Source organism: Polyodon spathula, chromosome 18 (assembly GCF_017654505.1).
Source record: "Polyodon spathula isolate WHYD16114869_AA chromosome 18, ASM1765450v1, whole genome shotgun sequence".
In the NCBI taxonomy this organism is placed as follows: Eukaryota; Metazoa; Chordata; class Actinopteri; order Acipenseriformes; family Polyodontidae; genus Polyodon; species Polyodon spathula.
The window spans coordinates 21,921,552-21,948,182 of record NC_054551.1 but is presented as its reverse complement, the minus strand read 5'-3'; the positions used below and the strand labels follow the sequence as shown (position 1 = coordinate 21,948,182).

Genomic DNA, 26,631 nt, shown 5'->3' with positions numbered 1-26,631 from the left:
TGCACCTCATAGAAAATAAACGTTACAGAGTCACAAACTACAGGTAGATTAGGACTTGCAGCAGAGAAGATCTGCAATTTGACATTCAGGGAAGGATGGATGAACCACAGTAAGAAACAGAACAAAACATAAGCATTGGTATGTTACTGGGTTGTTTACTGCTGTTGAAAAGGACATCATCTCCCAAGCAGCATGCTTTCACATTACAATCTGATGAAATGCAACACATTTTGATCTCAGATAAAATGCCTGACTCAACAATAGCAGGAAATTATGGGCGTTATTAGTTAAAATAAACAGAGTGAAATGTATCCTTACAAATGCTTGGTCCGTCGATACATATTTATATTGTACTGTAAGTGTAATATAGAACCACCATTATAAGTGTTGACCATAGTAAAAGCATAGCAATGTGTGATAAAGCGAAGTGAAAGCATTGTAAAGCCCTTGATGGTAAAGCACATAAAAAAAAAAACACAAACAAAAACATGTCAAACAGTGGTCAATGCATAGTATAAGCTGCAAATTTATAGTGATAATGGACATTAGGCACACTGTTGACTTTTGACACTTTTTTTTAAACAAATACATAATAACAATGAAAATAATGATAACTACATAAGAAATACATAATACTTGCAGAGCTAAGGAGTTGAGATACTGAAAACTGGTGTCCTCTAGTGTCCTCTAACTATTAGAATTGCAAAATATAGACTGTAGCAAGTTTTCCCGGGCTATTTATTATTATTATTATTATTATTATATTATTATTATTATTATTATTATTATACTGAAATCCAAGAGGATCCTTTGAAGATCAGAATGTGTCAAATGCACCTATTATATAGATGGTTCCCATCATTCATCTTAAGAATACTAGTAGTTAAAACATTAAATTCTCCAAGCAACAAAGAGACATTCAGAGATATTCCTGTCTCAGAAACAGCGCTCCAAACCCCTCTGGAGTCAGCTTAATGCTAAACGGCTACCAGGGGAGGTGTCTGGTTATATATGAATATTTGACATTACAACGCTGCTCATTACCGGCTGCATGGGAAGTGAATCTATAGTGTGGTGAAAGTGTAAATAGACTTCACCAGAACAAAATGTACAGCAAAATGATAGAAAGACTTAGTATGTTTCGAAGTGTTCGGTGGCTACCTCAAGTTGAGAGTGAATTTCTCTTTGCTGTGAATTTCTCTTTTCCGCAAGAAAGTGCCCCATATTAAGCAGGCAATGCCAATAAAACAAACCTGCCATCTTCTTCTGTCCGCAGCTAAACCGATGCAACTTATCAAATACTTTAGCCAGGTTCATTCAGACTGTCAGTAGTGGGATCAGCATTTAAAAGTAATTTCCATTACACCGATAATTGTTATGTGCTTAAAGTCAATAATTAATTCCTGTTAATTTACTGTAAGAGCCCTGAATTGATTTACGCTGCCTTTGGTTTATTAATAGACTTAACTGCTGAATGGAATTGAAAAGCCTGCAGTGTCTGCTGATTTGCTGAACTGCACCAATATACTGAGGTCCTATACTTAAATACAGTGGAACCAGACAAGCACCCTCCTTTAACATGCCTAGTTTGAATTGGACATTACACAGCTTTTATATCACTTTCATAGGTGCTACATAACATTGTATTTAGAAGGTTTCACTGCAGCAAGAAATAAGAGAACAGAAAAGAGATGTATCAACCCAATGGGTAAAGCTTTGCTTGAATAGCACTACATGGCAGTCATAACACCTTTGTAAGGGCTCCATAACACTGTATAACTATGTGCAAACTCCTTCAGGATCACTGCACTTCACATGTAGACAAGTATGTGTAATAAGCATAGTTCACACATTCATCAACAGTCCAAAGCACCTTTGACTATTGTTCCATAGTCCAATTTCTGTGTTTGTGTGCATGTTTTAGCCTTTTAGTCTTGTTCCCCTTTCTTAACAGAGATATTCTTACTGCAACACATCTTTTAAGTCCTGATTTCAAGAGCGACCTTTGTACTGTTGATTTGATGGACAACGACACCTGTGCCTTCTGCCAGTTCTGCTGTCAATTCAACACTTGTCTTCTTTTTATTCCTTTTGAATGAGTATTTCTAATAATTCAATTTAGAAACTATAAAATGCTGAAGTAATGAAATGGTAACTGTATGAAAAGCTTTTGGGCTGTGCTTCTTGTTTTTATATTGATGAATGGGTCAAGACTATTGGCTACAGGGATGTAATCCTTACTGTTACAACATCTTTGTGTATTTGTGTAATTTCCTTGCTTAGCTGTTTGCTCTGGTTAGCTCCTGAGCAAGCAGCATTGAGTTAATTAAATTTGTGCTGTTTGCTTTCTTGTGATGTCAAAAAGAAGAATGTGGATTGAATGGACGTGTTGCCCTTACTGTAGATTGAAATTGAATGTTACATTAAATCAGGCTCTACTACTTACTCATTAATGACTGACTTGACCGGTATACTTTTTCCTATAAAGGGATTTAAGATGGGAGGAAACTTTGGCACACTTTGCAATTTCAGTTTCCAGCTCAATCAAAGTATTGATTCCTCTTTAAAAGTCAGATTCAGCAACATGGAGTGCAGAAGTACAGCAATTAGAAAGAGGGGCTTTTAATAAAAGACAAGGAGCATAATCACAAATGCAGTGTGTTGTGTGTGCTTCAGTGGGTTAAATTTGTGCTCAATAACTTCTGAAATAGGAAATGCCTGCGAAAAAATGGTCAAATCCAATTGTTTCTCTGGCTTACGCAGCCTATAATTCTTCAGCTCCTAGATTCTGATGCACCATTTCACTATGTGAAAGGATCCATTTGTAAATTTGCAGAGTAATTGTGCCGATCCAGACAGAGATCAAATATATATCCAGTGTAGTCTGTTTGTGGGTGTTCCAATTGTATTGAAAGCTTTGCTACAGGAAACACAAAAATGAATAAATGCAAATACAGAACATTGCACATATGTTAGTATTGCTATTTGTTTTAGATGCAATGAATGTGAAATCAAATATTTAGTACAGTATGTACACATGCAAAATATGACAAACATTTTCCAAACCACAAAATTGATTTCACTTTGTTTAAACTGGGGAAATGATTACTTTTCCCCTTTCACAGAATCTTTACTTGTAAAATGCATTGGCTACAGATTCAAAGCCACATCGTAGAACTTCTCAGCGTTCCTCACTAGGGAACTTGTATACATCAGGAAGCCGGGTCTTAATTAGTTTCAGTTTAGAGATTTCCCAGTGATCTGGGAGTGCATTCTTTTCATTTGATGAGGGTGTGCCAACAGGTTTTAATGCCACTATTTACATTTTATTATCAGCCTGAAATTAATGAGCTGGAGCTAAATGGATAAATAATACACAGTTCCAAAACTGCTATGCTCCCCTGTGCATTGCAGCTGACTGTGAGGTCAGCTAAGAAGTCTTTTCAGAAGCAGTTTTTGCTGGAATAGTTAGAAAGCAAGGCAAAATATTGATCTCTCTTTGAGTAGTTTTTATTGAGAAGCAGTCCCAGTTGTTATAAGCATTGCAAATAATGATCTAAGCACACAAGCAATTCCGAGTCATACAGAACACACACAACAGGATATTAAACATGTAAGAAATGAAATATTAGGAAAATGGAGATGATATCAAATATTCCCTTTATTTAAATCCAATGAATAACACAGTAGTTGACGGGTTTAACGATTTGAAGTAAAGTACAGTGCATTTAGAATGAGCTCTGACAAAGCTCCTTTAGCTTGCTGAGGGGCTGCACTGTACTGAAATGTTTCCTACTGTTGCTAACACAAGTCTTTCCAATCTGCTGAGTGAAACAGACTAATTTTAATAGTGAAACACAGTATATATCCCACAGAATCGATGTCTGTCAATGCTAAAAATGCAGCACTTTTTGTTGTGTGGCATGGGGTCCAATGAACTTCAATGAAAAGGTAGGAAAATAATGAAGGCTCTTTTTTTAATTGTATAATAATTTATATTTATCTGTATTTCATTTCGAGAAAAAAAGCTAAATATAACATTTACCTGTCTCATACTGCTCTGTTCGTTCAATCAATTCCCATCCCTCCACCTTCCCCAATCGCCACCCTTTTTCAATTACCCCATGGTCAACCAAACGACCAGGCGATAGTCCCTCAAACCACCAAATGTTGCCTCCATATAATTGACATGTGTTACCGTTGCGGGGAGTTCGCAAACTGTGAATGAGTTTAACTTTTGTTAAACCCCAGAAATGATCCAGTAAAAATAAATAAGTACAATAAAATAAAAGTAAAGAGCCTTAAACACTGTATAACACAACTTCATAAGGAATATGTGCACAGAGTTCTATAGTATTTTATAGGAAGTTGTATAATAGAGCTCGGTTACACTGTCCGTCACTTACGTTAACATGTTGGAAATGACACAGGATGTTCAAGTGTGTTTCATCCTTTAGACACCTCTTTCTGAATTAAAGCTTAAATAAATAACAACAGCAGTCCCCCACGTGCGCCATCGTCATCTATGAAACGGGTGGCCCTGCAGCTCCTGTTTGCTCGTCACTTGTAGAGAGGAGTTGTCTTGATCAAAAGTAAATAAATTTGGGCTTAAGCAGCAAGCTTTTGGAGTCTCCCTTAATCTTGAAAGTTGAGTCACCAGTGTTTGTGTTTGGGACAACGCCATCCCCGTTCATCTCTCCAGGATGTAGGGAGCCACCTACGGCAACGCATTCTCATTTAGCTGCTTTTAGTTTTGGTTATTTGGCAGGCTAGGGTACTCTTGATTTAAAACTTAAAGCTTCTCTGAGTAATTTTCTAAAAATGATGGTGTTATGGGTAAGTGAACCCTTACCAACTGAATGTCAGTATACTTGCAAGATGAATATATTTCTCAATACTTAAATATATAGTAGTAATAGTAATAATAATTATGAACTGTAGATTTGTCTAAATATTGTTGGTTTTTTTAATGGTCGTAAAGCATTGTTTTTGCAGACTTGTTCATTGCCATTTCTAGACTGAATTCACTGGCAACGGTATTATCACAGAAGATTTGTTCTCCTGATATAATTTCTGAGGTAAAACCATTCTGGTTGGAAATTCAGTTGAAATTCAGTTTGAAAACAAAAATTACAAAGTAAATGCTAAATAATATGACCTGTAGTGTGAATACTGTGGTTTTTAGAATTGCCAATGCATGTAAATCTACAGCGAATGTCTGTGTGTGTGTGCGAGGGGGGCTTTGTGAAAGCAGAGGGTTGGGAGCACCAGCAATCTGTAGTGAAGCCCTCCCAGATGGTTAGAATTTCATTAGCAGGAGAGCTGGATCACATGAGAATTCCAGCACTCCATACATGGACAGCTGTGGGTCAGCATGCCAGCATGCTGTAAAAACACACTCACAGTACAGGCTTCATCCAAGAGGCACAATCAAAAACAGACGCGTTCTCAGGCAAGACAGTCTGAGGATACCCACCATGCACACAATGACCCAGCCAGTGTTAGCTTGACAGATGTTGCTGTGAATGTGACTCAGTGGGTCAATCCAGGGTCTCTCTTCTCTCTCTTGGAATTTCTTCAATGGGCACAAGCATGTCCGAGCGATGTAATGTGCTGAGGACCATCACTGCAGCGCTCTGCTGCTTCTATCAGAGGAGCTCTGTTATTGGGGTGAAGGTGAGTGAGGGGCTTGCTGGCTCTGTTAGTGAAGGTGCACGACAGCATCACCAGAGAAGTCTAACACTGTTAAGCAAGAAAATATCTTACTACAATCGAAATTGAAATATGACCCATCTGTTTTGGGTCGAGAGCACAGGAGGTCTTTTTAAATGTTCTGTAGTAAAATTAGTGATTATTATTATTATTATTATTATTATTATTGTTTTCACACCCAGCAATTACTGACACATCTTCTGTGGAAATGTCTAGCGAAACCTTTTTTTTTTTTTTTATTTCCCTGTTTTGTACAAGTGTGTTTGTCTGAGGGTATTGTAATTTAAACCGAGTAACTCTGAGATACCTTGCAGCAGGACACAGCAGATGAAGCATTAAATAGAAGTGTTGAAGATGTCTTAGCTCTTTCTGTTTGGGGACTAGATGGCTAAACTCCAAATGAAATGGTTCAAAACTAGTAAGACATTACTATGTTGCCTGACAGAGTTTAAACGTTACTTCATGCAACCTACACTGGAGTGAATGTTTAGTTAAACTGTCACACTGGTACCAATAAGCTGCTGTTTTGCTAATCCAAAGCCATGGTTTCTCTGGGTCAATCACAGAGTAGAGATGAATGATGTTATTAGTATAAAAATTTAGACATTTCAAACAGTCACATCTGTCGGCCTGGCTATTTCTACCACCTGTTTGAAGAAGATGAAAGCCAAAATTCTAACAAATTATTAACATTGTTTTCAGTTTAGCAATTACTTTTCTTCTTAATTTTTATATATATATATATATATATATATATATATATATATATATATATATATATATATATATATATATATATATGTGTGTGTGTGTGTGTGTGTGTGTGTGTGTGTGTGTGTGTGTGTGTGGGGGGGGTAAACATAAGGAACACATTTTTTTTATCCCTATTCATTTTCTATTTATACGTTAACTATTCAAAAGCGTTCGGCTTCTGTAAGCTTATGTGTATGTGTTAATGTATTATACCAATGCAGAGAATATGCTGAGAGGCACAAAGCCAATATCTGAAGTGAACAGGTACCTCCGGTATTATTAATAGTCGTGGACTGAAAGTATATTAGGGGGCTGCCTTCTAACAGGCATTTCTATTTGTGTTTCATAAATCATAGTTCAGTGAGCATGGGAAGTGTGTATAAACATAACAGCGATTTATATTCAAAAATAACCATGACTTAAATCCCGACTGGCCGTACTTCAGCAGCTAGTGGTTAATGCCATTAATTGAATGTGCTGTTCTCTGGTATGCCTTTTCAAGCTCTTAGTTCTGGAGGCATGCTCATGAGAACTTGCTGATGTAGTCCACCAAATTCAAATCTTTCTATATTTGTGGAAGGTTTAGGCCCAAAATAGCCTCAAGTTTGTTTTTCTTTATGTCTGGTGTTTTGGTCTGCAGGGGCTGCCTGAGTATGAGACCCTGGACAGGGTTTGGCATGATTCTTTTTTTTTTTTTTAATTAAATAACTAAGGGGTTGTCATGGAAACTTTCCGTTTGACCAGCTCCAGATGGTCTTGGGGATGCGGAACAGTGTAGACTGTGTTTGGCCTGGGTCAGGGGGGGGTCATTTAAATATAAATGCAAATAAGTTAAAGACTAGTTCCAAAAATTCAAAATCTAGCTATATAAGGGGCCCCTGAAGCATCCAATATAGTGTGTCTTTAATTTTAGCCTGCTTATTTACAGTAGGACACAGCTGGTTCTTTCATGCAGTATATGACTGCAAAAGAGAGCCACTCCTACAGTTCTAAAAGAGTAACTAAAATGAGTAGCAAATTGTACAGGCTTATTCGATTACAAAACTGCTATAATAGCCTCCCCTGCTGCTGTTGCTAATATTAAACCCCCAGTTTTCATTGCTTACATACGCAATACTGAGATTTACTGGCCCTCCACCACCCCCTGACCCTGGCCTGATGCGATTCAAAGATTTACCATATGTTCATTATTTGAAGAAAATTCCACTTCCCTTTTTAGAAGTAACAGCTATTCAGTCAGCTGGTTGGCTTTAAACCTGTATCATACCTCATAAAAATGCCTTGTACTACACACAAAACAAATATGTTTACTGAGCACCACCCTGAAAAACAAATACTTGTAAATAAATACTGCTTTGAAAGTGTAGTTTTAAAATACCCTTTTTCACAGCTATTCTTCTCATTATGTTGTTGAACTATTCATTCCTTTTAAAGCCACTGAGGGGAACAACACTAAAGAAAAGCTGTTAGTCTGCACCTACTGCTGTCTTAGCTGGATAGAAAGTTCCCTTTCAGTTATTACTTGCTGTGCTATCCTGCTGAAACTGGCAGTGAAATAAATAATGTCAAGATATGCTCAGTCCATTGAAATGAGAAATCAAAGCTGTAATAATATTACCTGAAACCTATAACACCCAGCATAAAGACCAGTATTATTGTTCAGTATCCCAAATGATTGAACATTATTGATGACCGATCAATAATCCAAGTTCATCAGCAGTTTAAAAGGGTTTCCACCCAATTTTCACTTTCCTCATACAGGCGAAAAATAAAAGGGACTTTTTGACTGCTGCACCATGTCAATGCTGTTAAACTCTTCTGGATATAGAGCTGCGTCACTGCTTAGATATATTGGACTCCCGTCTTCAACCTCTTTATTGAAAAAAGTGCTGGGTCACGATGGCCGTAAGTGAGGTAGCAAGCAATACATGTTCAGTTTAACAGTCGTCTTGCAGAACTCTCAGAATGGATGCTATGCGAAGGTCTTGTTAACAGGAGTCGGGCGAGAGGAACAAACAACTAAAACTACTCGTAAATCAATGCCTGTCACCTTGTAGCAGTTTTAGCTTCAGATGTGCACTCCACCTTCCCCCATTCATTCCTCTGCAGTCCCCATGCAAGATTTCTTAGGTTTAAGCAAGGCCTGTGCCTAAATATGAAGGTGGTGGGCTTGAGGCTTCAGTACGTTTAAAACTAATCATTTACTTAATTGTTCCCAGCTCTGAAAAAGATGCAGATTTTAAAATGTACTGCTAACTTGAAATCTTCAACTGTTCTCAGAGCTGAAAACAAGTAAAGAGGTCTAATTAAGCAAATTATTAGTTCAATTAAGTCTAGTTAAGTAATTGAGAGCTCAGTTGGAATGAAATCCAGAAGACACAGGGACCAGGATCAGGTTTGAGAAGCACTGGCTTAGACAATCCAACGCTTCAGCAAGTCAGTACTGCTGGAACGAGCCTTAATCCTTTAAATATGCTTCCTAATAATCTCTGAAATACTAGACAAACCCTGGGATGGCTTTTAAATTAAAGGGAACAACATGAACCAGAGCACTTGAAAGAGTGGCAATGGGCAGTAGAGAACTCCAGACTACTGTACTAAGTTACAGTATGTCCTGTAGCTGCATGTGTGCAGAGTCTACACTGTGAGTGGTTTGTACGTATATAAAACCCACAGGAAAAAACACACTGTATTCATTTTACAGGTGACCTGTTGGCAGCACACATGCTGATATTAGACATCCTATCATCCTGTTGCTTTGATTGTTTCCCAGAGACATCAATCTTGCTCTCCTACATGCACACCAAATGGGAATTTCATTCCTTTTGAGTATTTAGTTTTAAACTCTAAATGGAATGCAAATCCTTCAATAGCTTCTCCTTGTGTTGTTGTGATGCTTTTAAGCCATGGAGCTCTGTGTTTGAAGAATATAATGTGGCAAATTACGTGGCATATCAAGGCGGGGCAGTAGTGGATAGTGTTTAATCATAGAAGGAGAGTCAACAAACCTCCTCCAGGGTATTGCATGAGGAGATAGGGGTCTCAGTTTAATTATCAACAGGAAGGGCAAGACACAGCACAAGTGGACGCTCTCAGTAAATGACCCTGTGTGCCAGGAAGTTCTGAGAGATGAGAATGATAGGGCAGAACATCAGACACATAGAGCCGTGCATTAGGGAGGCTGGTAATTGTTGAGACGTTTGATAAGGATAGACCAGGGACATCAAAATTCATCTTAATTCTGCCTTATAACACTACTAATAAATAGTTACATCAGAGAAAAAAAAGTTGATAAACTGTGTAAAAGTAATTTTTTTTGCATTAACTAATCCCATGAGTGCACACAGCTCCCTTTGAGCTTGTAAAAACACATGGAGTTTTTGTAATAACCATTTAATCATTTTCACTTCTTAAATCACAAACCAGTTATTAACAACTCCTTTGTATTAGGAGTCTCGTTGTCTGAACTGCAGATTAAACTAGCAATGACAACATGTCTGGAAATCTGTGGCTGCTGTTGGTTTGTGTTTTAGTGATTGACCCTCCCTCCCTCTCCCTCAATATTAGAAGGGCCTCTGATAGAACTTGTCAACAACTGTTTTTAGCAAATATATGTTTCCCCCGAAACTTGCCAGAAAGCATTGCTTTTTGGCCTGTTTAAAGTAATGACTAATGCAATCAGAACTTGCCAATTGCAATAAATTACATTGCTGCTTCTATGGATGCCAACACTATTAACACATTTTGCATTACCTTTCTAACTTGAGACCCCAGCAAGCACATTGACACATTTCTTAACTGCCTTAAAAAATACCCTTGGTCTTCCTCATGCAATATGTTTTTAAGCTGCAATATTTGCCTGGCTGAAGCAAGTACAATTTAAGCTGGTTATAAGCTAATGAGTTATAGTAAAGGTGACTCCCGGGACTATGACCTAATTCTAATGTGCAAATGAGTGTAAAATGTTGGTATCCATCCTTACAGAAAACTGAGTCGTTAGCATTTCATTTACAGGCTTAATCAAAACACCAAAGTGGAGCCGTGCCGGCTAGAGGAGCTTATTATTCATGTGAGGATTCAGCTTTAATTCCTGATGAATAAACAGCCTAGCACTTGTATGCATCCAATACAACACTAGTCAAAGCTTTCCAATTTCTTCTGGGTAACAGAATACTTTTTTTATGAGTAATACTTCAAATTAGACCATGCTATTTCCATTAAACCACGGAAAGCAACGTATTTGTAAATATATAAAGCTGGTACTGATTTCAAGGACTGTAGGCATCCTTGAGAACAAGTGCAGCATATTTTTTTCTTTTTTTTTTTTTTTACTGCGTGAAGTTCAGTCAGCTATATTTATGATAGGCGAGATAAGCGCTGGAGCTTAATTGTAAATTATTTGTTATTTTGCACTCAGTTGAACTGTTTTATTTTTGGTAAACAAAAAACTGCTGTAAATGTTACTCAGTTCTGGCATAAAAACTATGAGCCAAACAGGTTATGAGTAAATAATAATTTTATACAGTAATTATTTTCTAAGATGGAACTCAAATTAACAGTGGTTATAAATCAATTCCAGTTAATAATTTAGCAGATAATGACTACAGAGTCAGATATTAATACTTATAGTAAGTTAGCATTATGCAGAGAGAACGTTTTAATGCCAGCACAGTGCAGGGTTTTGTGAGTCCTGTAATAAATATGCCTGCAGTTAAACACATATAAAAGTAGTATATAAATAATTTACAACCGAGCATGCAGAGACTATTTGGCGCTTTACATTGGGTCTCATTCCTAAAAATATGCCTTCACACTTGCCAAGTATTACACACACAACCTTCTTATTTTAATAATAAAACTCAACAATGTTCTGTCATTATGTTAATGAAGGCTGTGACAAACACCCTGTAAAAGAGAGAAATGCAGGGAGTCAGTCTGTCAGATGTCTAGCCACTATAATAATTCTTTAATAAATCTTCCTGTGTTCATATTGCTTTATGAGCATATCACATGTTTTTGTTAGATATTCACAGTGCCGGAGTATGGGAAGACTGGCTAGACTGGAGAGAACTGAATATACTAGAGCAAAGCTATGCAACCTTTCTGGCTCAAACAGCCTTACTGATTACTATATATCACTAAAATATATCACTGGGAAAAAAGTTGAGTTTACTAAAGCTGACCAAAATGTAGCAACTTCACGCATCTACCGTAGTTTTCTTCTCCCTAAACCTGTCGTTTTAAATTGAATTTGAATTTTGACTCTCCTTGCTTTTACAGTACCCAGGACTACAGATTGCCTTCTGTCTTTTCAAACTAAAGCCTTTTCTAGAGCTCACTGCCTCTGGAGTCGCTAGTTGATCAGCTCTGCAGTTCAATGAGCTGTATTTTTCTGGAGTCACTGCTTGATCAGCTCTCCATAAGAGGGTTTGTAGCACAGTGATTCTTGACCTTGGCCATGAAACAACACGTTTACAGTGAAGTATTTTTATAAAGTCAAGACTGTCTGCTTAATGACTAATTCGTTAATAACAAACCGGTGTTATCCCCATAACAGACCTCTCTGTTTATCTATTACCTGTGCAATAGGTGTTGCTCTGTAAAATCGCAGACTTGCAACGTCGTTTAACTTTTTTGGACCCCACAAAATGCACTCAAACCAAGAATGATAATCCAGGGATAGAAATAAGACTATAGCAGTTTCACCCATGCCAGATTCTAATACAAGTTTGATTAGTCACAGTGTATAGGTAACAAACTCAGGTGAGTCCTGTTAAACTCATAGTAAAACCAGGAATGGATCAAAGCGCTATGGAACAAGAGTCTTATTTCCATCCCTGTAATCCTGGAGCTTCAATCTGTAAATGTGTGATTTGAATTGTAGCCCACCTTTATATCAGCAACTGAGACTGCAGGAAAATGTTAAAATATTGCATATCTGTGTTTATCATGGTTCATTGATAGAAATACTGCATGAAGTACAACATATAAACACATGAATATTATAGGTTTGATTTACCAATTTATGTGTATACTGCAAAAAAAAAATTGCCTGTGTTAGCTATTAATTATTTTTAGTCCAACTTTTCCTTTAAGGAATAGACTAGAGGCATCAGCTGAATACTTTTAAGCTCCAGTAATTGAATACCAGCAGGCCGTCTGTGTTTTGACTTATTCTTTCATGCTCAATCAGGTTTAAACTAGGAAGTGTATTCAGTGGTGATGACAATGACATCAGGATCACCTTCTGACTGTCACATGCACCCTGCAGCTGTGAACTAATCTTTCCAGCAGCTTTGTCGTGTTTCTAAATAATCACAAGCCAAGCATCAGCACCTCACTAATCCCTGTGTCTCTGCTTTCCCTAAGCGCTCATTTTCTCTATCAGTCAAAATTCAAACTGCCACTAAACTGCTTAAAGTAACAATCACACCACAAACAGCTTGAGTAGGTTTCATGTGTGCCACTGCACTAACTGTAATGGTCTGATACCATGTTTTAACTGGCAATGATTTATTTAGAAGCTTTAATCAGTCTTCATAGTATGCTGCGCCATTGAAATTCTTTGGTATTTCATACCAAAGAATAATAATTAGCATTTAGTACTGTAGGGCAGAAAATAAGTCATTTGTATTAGTTACACTATGTTTGAAATGTGTGCCTGCACCTTTAAATTACAAATTTGATTTAACACATGTTTGCATTTGGACTATTAGGGTTCATGTATATGTATTGGGGTTTAACGTTTTATGTAGGGGATACAGGACATGAGAATGAGACAGGAATGTAAGTTAGATTGCTAAGAAAGAATAAACAGCCGCACTTTGCCTTTTGCTGTGTAGAGCTCCTCATACTCTCCCAATAAACCCTTTTAATCAATTATTGTGTATTGACAATTAATACACAAGAGCCTTACAGTATTACTAAATAGTGGTTTTATATAGTTATGGATTCAATTCATTTGGTCCTCGAAAGATCATGCAAACATATTAAAATAACTTTTTTATTGTTCTTTTTTAATTACCTTGGAGACATTTGGAAAGATGACTAGTGTTTGATTCGTTTAAGAGAGCTGTACATTTTCCATTTGTTTTTGTGCAATTAAAGAGGTTAAAAAAGATCATATGACAGTCAAGCCAGGAATCGCTTTTTCAATCTCCCATGACAGCATTTCAGTTTTGATAATGTGTCCTGATGGGATTCAAGATCTGTTTTGGAAGTAGTATTTGCATAAATACTGTACAGCTGATTTATAATTTAATATAAACAAGCTGCCATAAAAGCTAAAGCAGTAGTTTTCAACTTTTTCATCTCAAGTACCAGTGTTTCCAGCAGAGACCACCAGTTATCACTTAAAATGGGATGCCATCATCTAATTATTTGACAAGAGTTCACCACAATCAACAACACAGTGGCTGCTTTGGTTCCCCATCAGTAACTTTGAAGGTTCACAACAAATACCTCTCATCATAAGTTCTTATTTCTCTGTGATTCAGTGTTTCAAACAGATTGATACATTACAGTTGGAGTATTGTGGTTTTCGGAGTCAAAGTGTCATAAATAGAATTTCCCTTTATATACAGTGCAGCTATACATCAACTCTTGTTTTTAATGTTTAGGTTCAGCTTGTGTTCAAATGTTAAATGCATCAGCAACTGTTACCCTTAGTCAGTTTTCTTCAGATTAGGTTTCCTTTAATTACATAAAACACAATGCCGCCTTGCTGGCCATTAAATCCCAGCAGTGTGGTTTCTTTGACTTTTGTGTAACTCACAGTGCCATCTGGTGGCAGAATGGTGTCATTGCTGTAGTTTTAAAGTCATCCGTTTTTTTGGCACATCCCTAAGACAAACTGTTATGTTGATGTATTCAGCAGCCCAAAGGCTTTTAGTTAACAATGTATTTAAACTCTTAGACAATCCTTTCTTTTGTCGTTGGGCACAGCTATATCATTTGCTCTTCTAAGCTTAATGGGAAGGTGTGTTGTGATAGCTCTTCACACAGCTGTTCTCTATCCAGGAAGCATTTTTGTAAAGGCTGCTTCAAGGTAATATAGTTGATCATTATACATTTTTATGTGCCTATTTGTAAACATTGATTTCCTGTTTAAAACTGCTATTGTCCAAAATGCCACTGTGAATACCCAGGGAAAGTGTCCACTGGAGTCACTTCAATTGATCTAGCATTAGTGGATCTCAAGATCACCATCATTTAAATCAGATTTTAACAAACAAACTAAAGACCTGCACTGTTTTCATTTTCATAGCCTCAGACCCTTTATTAATTATTTCAACAGTGTCAGCAATTCAATCCGCCAGCTGTTTGAAAAATTAAAATAGACCGCATTATATTTCTTTTTTTTTTTTTTAATTTAGTTGTTGAAAATCATTTTTGTTATTTTCTCCCAAGCTGAAATGCCCAAATATTATTTGGGCTCAGCTCACCGCTACCACCCCTGCACTGACTCGGGAGCGGCGAAGAATAACACACACTGTCCTCTGAAGCGTGTGCCGTCAGCTGCCCGCTTCTTTACACACTGCGGATTCACCGTGCAGCCACCTAGGAGCTACAGCGTCGGAGGACAACGCAGCTCCCGGGCAGCTAACAGGCAAGCCCGCAGGTGCCGGGCCAAACTACAGGGATCGCTGGTGCGCGGTGAGCCGAGGACACCCTGGCCGATCTAAGCCACCCACCCGGCAATGCTAAGCCAATTGAGCACCGCCTGCTGGGAACTCCTGTCCACAGTCGGCTGTGGAATAGCCCAGACTCGAACCGACGACATCTAGGCTATAGGCTATAAAATATGATCTATTAAGTGTCTTAAGCATTGTTTACTTACTTTATTTGGCAGACATCTTTATCCAAGGCCATTAACCCTTCCTACCATGTACCAATGCCAAAGACATCTCAGAAGCAAAGTGATGAATTATTATTTTTATTATTATTATTATTATTATTATTATTATTATTATTATTATTATTATTATTATTATTTTTCTTAGCAGACACCCTTATAAGTACAAAGTATCACATTACAAAATATCACATTACAGAATATCACATTACAATAAAATCAGTGGAAAAATAAGATCAAATTCAAATAAGAGCAAAATAAAGAATAGAGTAAATAACTACATTTAAGAGCAAGTTCAACCAAGAGCAGTTAACTTATAATAATATTTGCTTTTATGAGTAAAGTCCAGTAAGAGCCAGTAGTAAGTATGATAAATGGATGAAAATGATTTCAAATAAGAGCAATTACAAAAAAAAAAAAATGTGAATGCAGATGCCTATAAGAGTAAAATCCAATATAAGATACAGTAAGTAGTTATACTTAAGAGCAGTAGTAGAATATGGCAAGGCAAGGAACAGTTCAGTGCAAGTACAAGCTGATGCAAGTACTGGTACAATTGGGTGCCATTTAACAGGACATCACAATTTGTTTACAGTATATTCAATTACGCCAGTGAGTCACTGTTTCACAAACAAACTGCCTCATTTACTATATTTCCGTCATGTATTACAATCCTGAGTACACAACAGGTGAGCTAATAAATGCTTGGCTCGTAGTGAAGAGACGCAGTTTCCTACTCTACTGTATTCATTAACTAATTTCAATGCTGTCTAGCAGGGGCAAAATAATCAGATGTTCAAAAGAGGAGCCAATGAGTGAGTGGACTTTAACACCACCTGCAAGCCGTGAATGGCTGCTGAAGCCACCTAATAAGACGGGTAGAAAGTGAAAGTTAGTGGCAAAAGCAGAGAGTCACTCGGCACACACATGCTGTCATGTCTGTGAAGGTACTGAAAGAGCATGTTCTTCCTGCTTATGTGCAGTTCTCCAAGGAGAGGTACATCATGGATGGCACTCAGGAGCGGTTACACAAGGAACTGGAGGAGGAGCTGAAGCTGAGCAGTGAGGAGCTACGAAGCCATGCCTGGTACCATGGAGCCATCCCCAGACAGGTATGCCAGCCCACTCTGCTGCTTTCAGGCCCTTGGTCCACGTTTACTGATTAGGTTGGGTTGGAAATTCTTTTAGTTTGTATAGCCACGTTTAAAAGTCACGCAATATGAATATAATTGTAATTGAAGAGAGAAATATGAAATGGTGTAATTACAGAAGTTATGATTGAATAAGTATGGCACAGTGGAAAATGGGACATTAAGGAATACTTTTGGCAAGGCCTTACTTCACATTACAGTGTTACGTGTTACAAAACTATTATGAAACACTCGTAAGGTTGATTTTAAAGACTCAAAATGTGCCTCAAGTCGTTTGTTACTTGTTTTGGCTTTACTTTCTCAAACAAATGGTGCCTTGTTTTCTTGGCTTAAAGACCTTAAATACGGCCAGTTTGAGTTCTTGACAATGTGTTGACAATTTTCTGGTTTATTTGTTCAATTAGTTTTAATTGTTGACAAATGGCGACCACCTTGTTCTTGATAGCAACACTGTTAATGGATTGATTGCTATTGTCAGGAAAGGCAAAGGTTGGTATTAAAATAATTACATCCAGGGTCAAGCGGTATCTTATTAGCATATATTGCATATATTGCATTTATCGATTGCACTGGCAATTTGTTATATATCCCAGACTCTGGTAATAGTGTATACTGCTTGAAAGCACCTTCTCTCCACTGGTATTCAGAAATCCAAAGACACAGTACCTAGAATTTTATAGATCATACAAAAACCTCGGTTTATATACATATGTGTCTTCAGTGGTAGCACCTCTGCCTAGTACAGTATTTATTGATATTAAGAGCTAAGGGAGTTGACAGTAGAATAGTTGTATATTTATTATTTTTTTAACTCTAATTTCAGGTAATAATCTTGTATTAATAGGCTGGTAACACTTTAAAATAATGGTTGCAAATTCATTTCACTGGAGTAACATGAATAACTTGTGTTTTATAGTTATTTTGTAATTAATTTTCTAGATCTGATAAATAATGTTAATTTGTGACCAGCGTTTTTAAGTGTAACCCTTAACTAGCCTTGATGTTTTTCCTGACAAAAAGGTATCAGAAAGCCTGATCCAGAGGGATGGAGATTTCCTGATCCGGGATTCTCTCTCCAGCCCAGGGAACTACGTCCTGACATGCCAGTGGAAGAACAGCCCACAGCATTTCAAAATTAACAAGAAGGTGATGGCCATGAACGAGGCCTACTCGCGGGTGCAGTACCTGTTCGAGAGGGAGAGCTTTGACAGTGTGCCCTCCCTTGTGCGTTACTACGTAGGAAACCGCAAGCCGGTGTCGGGACTGGTGGGCGCCATCATCTTCCAGCCCATCAACAGATCCCTACCGCTGCGATGTCTGGAGGAGAAGTACAGCACGACTCCTATCAGGATCGAGTGCTCCGTGCCGGCCGAGAAACCTGAGAACTGCAAGAGGCTGAGCCTCAACGTCATGAACAACGGACACTCTCTGGACCACAGAGGCAATCTCCTCAGGTAGGTTTAAGACATGCACATATAATACAGATTTACTCTAACCCAAACTCTACATCTGCATTGGAAAGTGCATTTTAAAAAGTCAAACCGAGTGCTACCACTTTTGGTTTTGGTTTTGGTTATACTTTCATGGACAGTGACGACATCATTAACCAAAATGTTCTGTCTGCTTCAGTTAGTTTCTTATATTTTTTCACCAGAACTTTAAACACTCTGATTAAAATTTGGACAAAAAGGAACCCTTTTTTGGTAGACTTGTTTCATCAGTTTCAATGTTGGCCATTCTACAGACACTGGAGGCCTTCTGCCCCCTTAGAGTGCAAAGTGCAATGCTCTAATCGGGTAAACTAAGCTGCAACTAACAGCAATTACAATTGATCTCTGTTTCTGGGAGCACATTTTAAACAATATATATTTTAAAGCACAGTATATAGCAGGTGTTTCACCAGCAACACCAATTTATAGGAATAGTTAATGATTTCATTGCGGCACTGTTATTAACAAACTATACGAATATGTATGATTTTAAAATCAGTAGGATTGGACCTGTATTTTAGTCCCTGGATAATTACACAGGGTACATAAACCATCTCTGTTCGTGGGGAAAAAAGTAGCTCAGTTTAGAAACACTAATATCATTTGGTCACTGCTGTGCCAGTAAATGTCTAATTATAAGTTATGTAACTCATATCTTAAGTCAACCTAATCATTTCTGCATTTACTGCAATTTTGTTCCCCTCCTAAAGAAAGCGTTGTCGTCATAGTTCAGTCTCGGTGTCCAGTGTCCTTTCCATCTGATTCTCAGTTCTCATTCTCACTGCGTTACGTCCTCACAGAAATAAAGACAGGAGTGGCAGCCAGCCTGCCTGCCTCAACCACGTCCAGGAGAAGAGACGGCCACTCAAGACGCATCAGTCCGAGAGCTTTCTCCCCATTGGTATGTGTTTTCAATCACTTCATCCTTCTAATATTGAGGACTTGGTAAAATGTTTGAAGTTCTTATGGTTTTTCTATTATCCTTGTACAGTGTAAAAACCCTTTTTGAATTGAGATTTTCAATGTACATATTTTATAACTATGAATATTTTACTTAGGAGCAAAATCTGTCTCAATGTTGCAATTGGACTAGAAAATGCAGTTTTAAAACAAAGAAAAATTAAGTTTCAAGAGTCTAACATCTGGTCTGCTTGTTTGTTATTAATGGTGTGTTTCTTGACACCTTTTAAACAGTTGAAGAAATAAAATAAAGGAGTGCTATATGTTAGATTTGGAACTGAAAGAGGAATGTAATTATGCTTTATAAAATTCCACAAGCTCCAAGATCAATGGTGGTTAATTTGTTAGATAAATGTGTGTTTTTTGTAATCACATTATTTTAGCAATTACTTTTAACATTTTTTCTTTTTTTTTTTTTTTTAAATGCCAGGCTCCAGACCCCATCCCCAGACACATACAATGGAGATGCAGCCACAACAGAAGTCCACTGTATTCAGGACTGGAAGTGAGCCGGCCCTCAGCCCAACCGTGCCAAAGAGACTGATGTTCGAAACACAGGCCGGGGAGGCTATCCGGGGTTCGGACAGCCAGCTGTGTCCCAAACCGCCCCCCAAACCCAGCAAAGTGCCGTCCCTGCGCCAGCCGCGTTCCCCGCGACTCCAGCAAGCCCCATACAGCCCTGACGTGAACTACTGTGAGCTGAGACCCTGCAGCCCAGCCGACTGGGAGAGGCTTACCCAGACCGCAGTGTCCCCCAGCAGCTACGTGGAGAGGCTGAGGACCGAGGAGAACATAAAGACCTGCTACAGGAAGTCAGAAACACATTTTTCTGTGCTGGAGCTGAACTCTTACCAAGCCACCATGGAGTTGGTGGAAGACAAGAATGAAGAGGACGAGAAGGTGCCAGCGTTTGTTCGTCCGATCTTTGAGACCGTGTCTGTATTTAGACCCAATGACTTTGAATCCCGGCTGCTTCCCTCTGAGAACAAACCACTGGAAACAGTAGTCCTCAAAAAAGCCAAAGAGCTTCTTGTGAGCAAGGACCTAAAGACCATCGCCAAGCACATCCTTTTAGCTGACTGCCAGGTATTATTACATGTCTGTCTCCAATCAGTTTTGTGAGTAAAGGCTGTAACGTGCCCTGAGCCTAGTACCTATTTTATTCCAGTCTAAAGTCTCATAAAATGTCTCATTCTTTAGTAAGATATTTAACTGACCGTTGCACCTTTTAAATTATTTTAATTTTAAACAGCTTCAGCAGTTAAACATTCGTCCATGTTAAAATAGATATATAATGAAGAATGATATTGACCTCTTCTTTCATGCTGAACTCGTTGCTAATGTTGTGAAAAGTCAGTTATTTGGCCATTGCATTTTCCTGACAAGCTTTGTGCTCTGAAATGTTGAAGGCCTGCAAGTGACCCTGTAAAAGGCTTCACTTCTAGCAGCTGTCCATATTTTTTTGTTGCTTGGTTGACTGCTGTTTACCATTTGAACAGTGTCAAATGAAAGCAATGCTGTGCTAAGATGCTTCAGAAGTACACAATGGACAATTGACATAGTCTCCATTCCGAATTAGTGACTGAGAAACTTGCAGCAGGGGTGGGTGCAGACTGTCGTTGCACTGGCTGCGCCAAAGCTGCCCTTAATTGCAGAAAATCACTTAGAGTCAAGTCTCGTACATGTAAACAGACCCGATGGGTTGCAGAAGTAATTGGTGGAAAAATCCAAAACTACATAATGCATAACACCCACAGGAAAATGGAATATTAGTTTTGATACAGGCTGGTAGTCATGATGTTTTTCTGGTTGGGTTTCCATGGTGTTTATTTATTTAATAAAGGGTTACTCATCACTGCAAATTAGCCAAGAATAAAATCTGAACAGCATGTTGTTTCCTCAAAAGTTTCCTACAAGAAGGTCTGTGACAACAAGCAAGCAATTACGTATTTGGACTAAAAATACAATTACAGCACGTTTTAATAACAAAGATTTTCCTTTACAGGCAGTGTTATCTTTTAACATTAATAAAGGCCATCTAACAAGCCTTTTTGAACTTGTGCACCCATCAGGTTGCTAGGATACGGAACGTCTCTGAAGAAACAAAGGGGCTGATGGGAGTGAACTCTGGCCTGGAACTCATTACATTGCCTCATGGACACCAGCTGCGTCAGGACCTAATTGAAAGGTAAACACCCCAGCTCCCCTCATGAAAGAAGCACTTTGTGAAATCATACATGACAACACAATCTAAGTGCATTTGAATCAACACAGTGCACTTTGGATCTGCAGTTCTCATCAGTTTATTTATGAAATTCCACTGGGATAAAATTTTGTATTTTTAATGAAATGGTTAACAGTTGCATGCATTATGCATATTACAACAACAATCCATCTTTTTAAAACTTTTTTCAGGACTACTACTACTGTACATGATACAAAAGCTTTGATGTCTCCACTTCAGATTTTAGATACTTATCTTTAAATATTACCACTAATTTGTGTTTAAAAAATTAATTTTGAATAAAATTACTGACTTTAAAAATAAATGTATAAAGTGTAAATCTGATTGATTTGTATACAATCACGTACATACATTTTAACATACATTTTTATTTTGTTTAGCTCAGTTAAGTATGTGCAGTACGTGCAAAATGTGATTTTTTTTTTTTTCTTTTTTTTTTTAGTTCAGAGATTTTTTACTAGAGATTTACTTAACATTACCAAACTTTGAAAATATACCCAACATTTAGCAGGTTTACTCCTGAGTAATTAGTACTTGTTTGGTATACCAGAGAAAAGTATCACTGTAGTTTTATTTTTAATATAACAGAATACGTGCACACACAATATTAAAAGTGTAGCATATTCTATTGGATCTACACGTTTCAGAGCAACCACTCTTTCCTGGTTTAGGCACAACACAACATCAATCGGGGTAGCGGTGGATATTCTGGGCTGCACTGGGAGTCTAGATGAGCGAGCGATGGCTCTCAACAGGATCATTCAAGTGGCGGTGGAACTGAAGGACTCCATGGGAGATCTGTATGCCTTCTCCGCTATCATGAAAGCACTCGACATGCCACAGGTAACTTCATACAAATTAGTTAAAGCTTTAGCTTATACTTTCCTTTATACCTGGTGGTTGTACACGATCAAAACTGGTTTACATATGAAAGAACATTATTACCTAGTAGGGTGTTTATCTTATAAACACTACAAGAGCACCAACAGAGGTACGTGCGCACTGTTATTCTCAGCTGGTGCGGTTATTTGATTTGAGCAGTTAACAGAATGCCTCAGCTTGGACACAACAGTACTTTTGGGCAATAACAGAAAAAAGTGACTTTACGTAAGATGTTAAACAGCAGAGTTTCCCATAAAATGTTAATAGAAAAAAAAAGAAAACCCATATAGATCACCAAGCAATTCTTTTCATGATCTCTGTAGTCTCTCGAGCTGTAGAATATCATGTACATTTGTAAAGCAGGTTTCAAGAAGTATTCCTGCAGCTACAACCAATAGTGGTGATGCAAACAAACTGGACTGTCAACGTTATCACTTTAACATGACTGTGTTACTTGCAAATGGTTTAAATAATGTTATGGATTTATTACCCTGGTTAACTTTGACAATGTGTTACTAATGTATTATAAAGACTCACTGTAAGTTTAGTAATTTTGCTTAAGATTACACAGTAGAGGAGTGCAGTACAGGGATAGGATTTAACCAATTGATTTTCTTTTTAAATTACTTGATAACAGATTACCAGGTTGGAGCAAACGTGGACTACCCTGCGACGCAAGTACACTCAGACAGCCATTACCTACGAGAAAACACTCAAACCCTTTTTCAATGGTCTATATGAAGGAAGTGGTAAGTAAATTCACTGGTGGAATATTTTCTGCACTCATCAGTATTTGTAACTATTGATCTTTAAAATGCTTGAGGTCATGTCGGTCATCTATTTGAAGCGCCAAGAATAATTAATCCTAACCATTTGTACCTCCAAAAGGAAAATATTTTAACTAAAGTTTTTGGAAAACGTCTATTGGCTATATTGAAAAATTACATTTTTTTATTGGACCAACACAGTTAAAAAATACACACTCAAGACATAGTTAGGTCCCGTAGTTAGGTAAAAGTGGATTTAAGACGCAAGAGTGTTGATGATTCTGAAAAGGAATAAGAACATTGCAAAACGAAACACATGTGAAATACAGCTCTTATTGTTGTGCAAAGGATATTCACGTAGTATCAAGGTATAAATTGAGGTTTCAGAATAAAACTAAATCAGAAGCAGCAGGGCATCAGTCATTTAAATATAATTTAAAAAACAATGCTGACCTTCTCCTTTTTTGATTGTGTTATTTCAGTAGACATTCCTCTCAGCAGTACAACAGTTCCCCTCTTGATGCCTCTTCTCACCTTGATGGAGCGCCCGGCAGTTACTTTTGAAGCAATGGATCTGTGGGACAGCAACGACCAAGGCTGTGAGATCATGTTCCGCCACTTGGAAAGCGGCCGCACTGTAGCTGAAAACGCAGATACATACAGGAACAACTCAGAACGCATTCTAGAAGGTGAGCGCACCAAAAGAGGCCTTGAATGATGGCTGCAATGCAGGAAATTTCCGCAGTGTGCGTTTTTCCGTAATGCTGTACACTTTATTATTAAATGGTACTGCAGGACAGTGTTCCAGAAACAGTAATATCGTAGATAGATACCTGTAACCTCAAACCCATTCTGAATCCCATCTATAAGGTTTCGTGTTTTACACTACAGCAGGGTGACTATGGATTCCAGGGTTAAAATGTGTGTTATATTAAGACAAGTTAGAAAATCTGAATATTAAAACATACTACCTACTAGTTGAGAGTAGAGGATGGCTCGACATTTTCCAACAGGAATTTGAAGAGGAGAGGATACACATTTTGTTTTTGAAAATTAGAACTTGAAGTTTGGGGTGCAAGAGAAAATTTTGATGGGCTGAACAGTCACATTCTAACCTATTTTTTTTTCCTTCAGATTTCCAGCCCAATGAAGACATGCTTGAGATCTTCAAGACTGATTTTCAGCTCCGGTTACTGTGGGGCAGCAAAGGAGCTCAGGTAAACCAGATGGAGCGCTATGAAAAGTTCAAACTCATTTTAACCGCTTTGTCGAGGAAGCTGGAGCCTCCCGGCAAACACACTGAATTATGAGAGGCAACAAAACCATCTTACGAGGCCTGAAGTATCCACCAGAGAAAATCACAAGCCTGGCTGCATTTCAAAGTGACCGGGCGCTACATTACTGCGCAGTTGGTTAGAAAGATAACGAGAGAGGAGAGACCAGTCACAAGGAAGATGTCACTCCTCATGTACTGTAACTGTGCCTTTTCTAACCTTTAATTGACTGAAATGAAGTTAGAGAAAAAGCTTTGTGTACTACAATGTTTTAAACATAAAAATTTGTTTGGAAGTACACAGTTTATTAAACCTGCTTAAAGGGTGGACATTTTCCATTTCCACCAGCATTTCTAACATACAGATTTGTTTAACTGCTCAGGGCATAACCTTTGTATTGGGTAAATCACACATTTACCAAGAGAGCACCGAGATAGAGTGCTATACCTGTTGATATTGTAAAACACTGGGACTCTCATCATAAGTTACCTTACTGGTCCGTCTGTTCATATAGTGAAGTACCACACAAGTAAAAAAGAAATGCTGGTTTGGAAGAAAATAAGGTAACTATAAAGGAGTTTTAAAATACAGCATGTGAATGCAAGATTGTGTAATATATTTTCCTGCTGCAATATTATCAACTAACATGTAAATAGAATGACATATTAATTTTATTATCTTTGATTTGATTAAATATTGTGATGAAAAGTCTAAATGAGTAACCACGTGACCAACTAATTAAAGTACACACTGGTATTGTTAGTATGTTTTATTTTTCTGTAATTAATAAATAAACCACAAACGACATTCATGTGTAGCTTCGGGAATACTTAAAAATAATATATTTAAAAAAGAGGACACAATAGAAGCTGGAATTACAATATGAAATCAGTTTTTATTTCAATGAAACAATTCTCAACAGAGAACAGGAATTTTAAACAAAGTGTGTTTCACAATATTTAAAAAAAAAAATCAACATGTGCACAAGATTACACAGAAATGAAGATTATTGTGATCAGCATGAAACTTGTTTATAACCACATTCTATTAACATCTTCCTGCTTTGTCTTTGAAAAGATTACAAGCGTTTCCTGTAGAAAAGCAGCATGCCTCATCGCAACAAACTTGTCAAATTCTTTAAAAACAGAACTAGGAAAAGAACTGGTCTCCTGGTTCATTAAAAAAAAGAAACTGCACTTAAATGAGAAAAACTGAAAAAGGTTACAGGTAAGTAAATTATACTGTAGGCATTTATCTAAACGTGTCTGATGTTCTAAATACGTGTCCTCAAATCTATAAAGTATTTTTAAAGTAGATGCAATTTAAAGAAAAAGTACCAACATGTACATTTCACAGCTTATACATATTTATTAGGGCTATATGTTAAACAAATCTAATGTACCATTCACAAAGAGCCACAGATTAGAACCTGCACCAGTTCTACAAACCAACACAAAATTAATATGAAATATGACATTTTACTAATTAATTAGTAACCCCATGAGTAAGAAAATGTATATTCAATTACATAGATACCCTGTTAGCTAATTACCCTACATATATGCAACAGTTGACAACATTTTAGCTGTTCTTAATCTGGTCAGTTTTTAAACTTGGTTAAACAAGATAGGTTTCTGGGAGCATCACTTAAAGAAGTCTAAAAACATTATTTCTTAGCTCAGTTAAAAAAAACACACACACAATGTCCATACAAAAACCATCAGGATGATACTGCTTTACCATATATTTACATTTATACAAAATCCAAATTTCTTTTGTTTGTGTTATATGGGCAAAGGTGCATACATTTATGAGAAGTCAAAAACACTTAAGAATCAACAGGTCCAGATGATGGTATTCCTAAACACAATTTAGTCAAGAGCCTGAACATTTAACTCTGATCTGATTAAAAACCCTATAAAATCATCACAATAGAAACACATTTAATTGAAATAAAAGATGTTATTAACAAACAAAAATCTTCAGTAATAAAACAATGATTACTTTGTTTTTTTTTGTTTTTTTTTAGTTGGCCACTCTAAGGAGTTTCATAATTGAAAAGGCTTAATACAGCATTTTGCATTGCTGAGAGAGACAACAAGGATTTCAGACAAGTCCCGGAAATACGCCAATACTGAAATAAAAGCAGCCCTTTTACTGGATTGGCATATCAGCAGATTTAGGCACTCTTCCATTGTACAGTTGTGTTAAGGCAAAAGATTGCACAGAGTTGGAGTGGTGATGGTGCTTGGTCCTTTTAAACCCTGTCCAAACAAATCTCCTGATGCTGTATGCGATGCTCTGCTCATTCAAGGCTGCCCTCCCCTTGCGTTGATGATATAAATGTATTCCTTGGCATGGTGGTAAGGGGTTCCCCAAAACAGCACAATACTTCTTTTTCGATGATGTTTACTGCAGTCTGGCACTGAGTTTACATTACTTGGTCATGCATTGGTGAAAGCAATGTATGTAGCAGCGCAATTCAACAAGTTACCAGAATGGAAATGGGCAGGTGAAAAGAGGGACTGGCTGACAAACAACGG

At 37.5% G+C, this 26,631-nt stretch overlaps 1 protein-coding gene across 6 annotated transcripts in view; it reads left to right on the top strand.

Annotated features, from left to right (window-relative positions):
- LOC121330880 (breast cancer anti-estrogen resistance protein 3 homolog) overlaps nucleotides 1–24,850 on the top strand; it is a 100,009-nt gene extending 75,159 nt beyond the window's left edge. For 4 of the 6 annotated variants that reach the window (XM_041277783.1, XM_041277782.1, XM_041277784.1 and 1 more), the window contains 9 exons: nucleotides 16,303–16,431; nucleotides 17,491–17,924; nucleotides 18,761–18,861; nucleotides 19,351–20,006; nucleotides 20,993–21,108; nucleotides 21,837–22,008; nucleotides 22,685–22,796; nucleotides 23,297–23,503; nucleotides 23,949–24,850. In XM_041277783.1, coding sequence (XP_041133717.1) covers nucleotides 16,303–16,431; nucleotides 17,491–17,924; nucleotides 18,761–18,861; nucleotides 19,351–20,006; nucleotides 20,993–21,108; nucleotides 21,837–22,008; nucleotides 22,685–22,796; nucleotides 23,297–23,503; nucleotides 23,949–24,124 — 2,103 coding nt within the window. In that variant the 3' untranslated portion in view covers nucleotides 24,125–24,850. Of the gene's footprint in view, nucleotides 1–4,655; nucleotides 4,837–5,336; nucleotides 5,677–16,302; nucleotides 16,432–17,490; nucleotides 17,925–18,760; nucleotides 18,862–19,350; nucleotides 20,007–20,992; nucleotides 21,109–21,836; nucleotides 22,009–22,684; nucleotides 22,797–23,296; nucleotides 23,504–23,948 lie in introns of those variants that run through there. The other 2 variants (XM_041277788.1, XM_041277787.1) reach the window with 2 other exon arrangements.
- The last annotated feature ends 1,781 nt before the right edge of the window (nucleotides 24,851–26,631 follow it).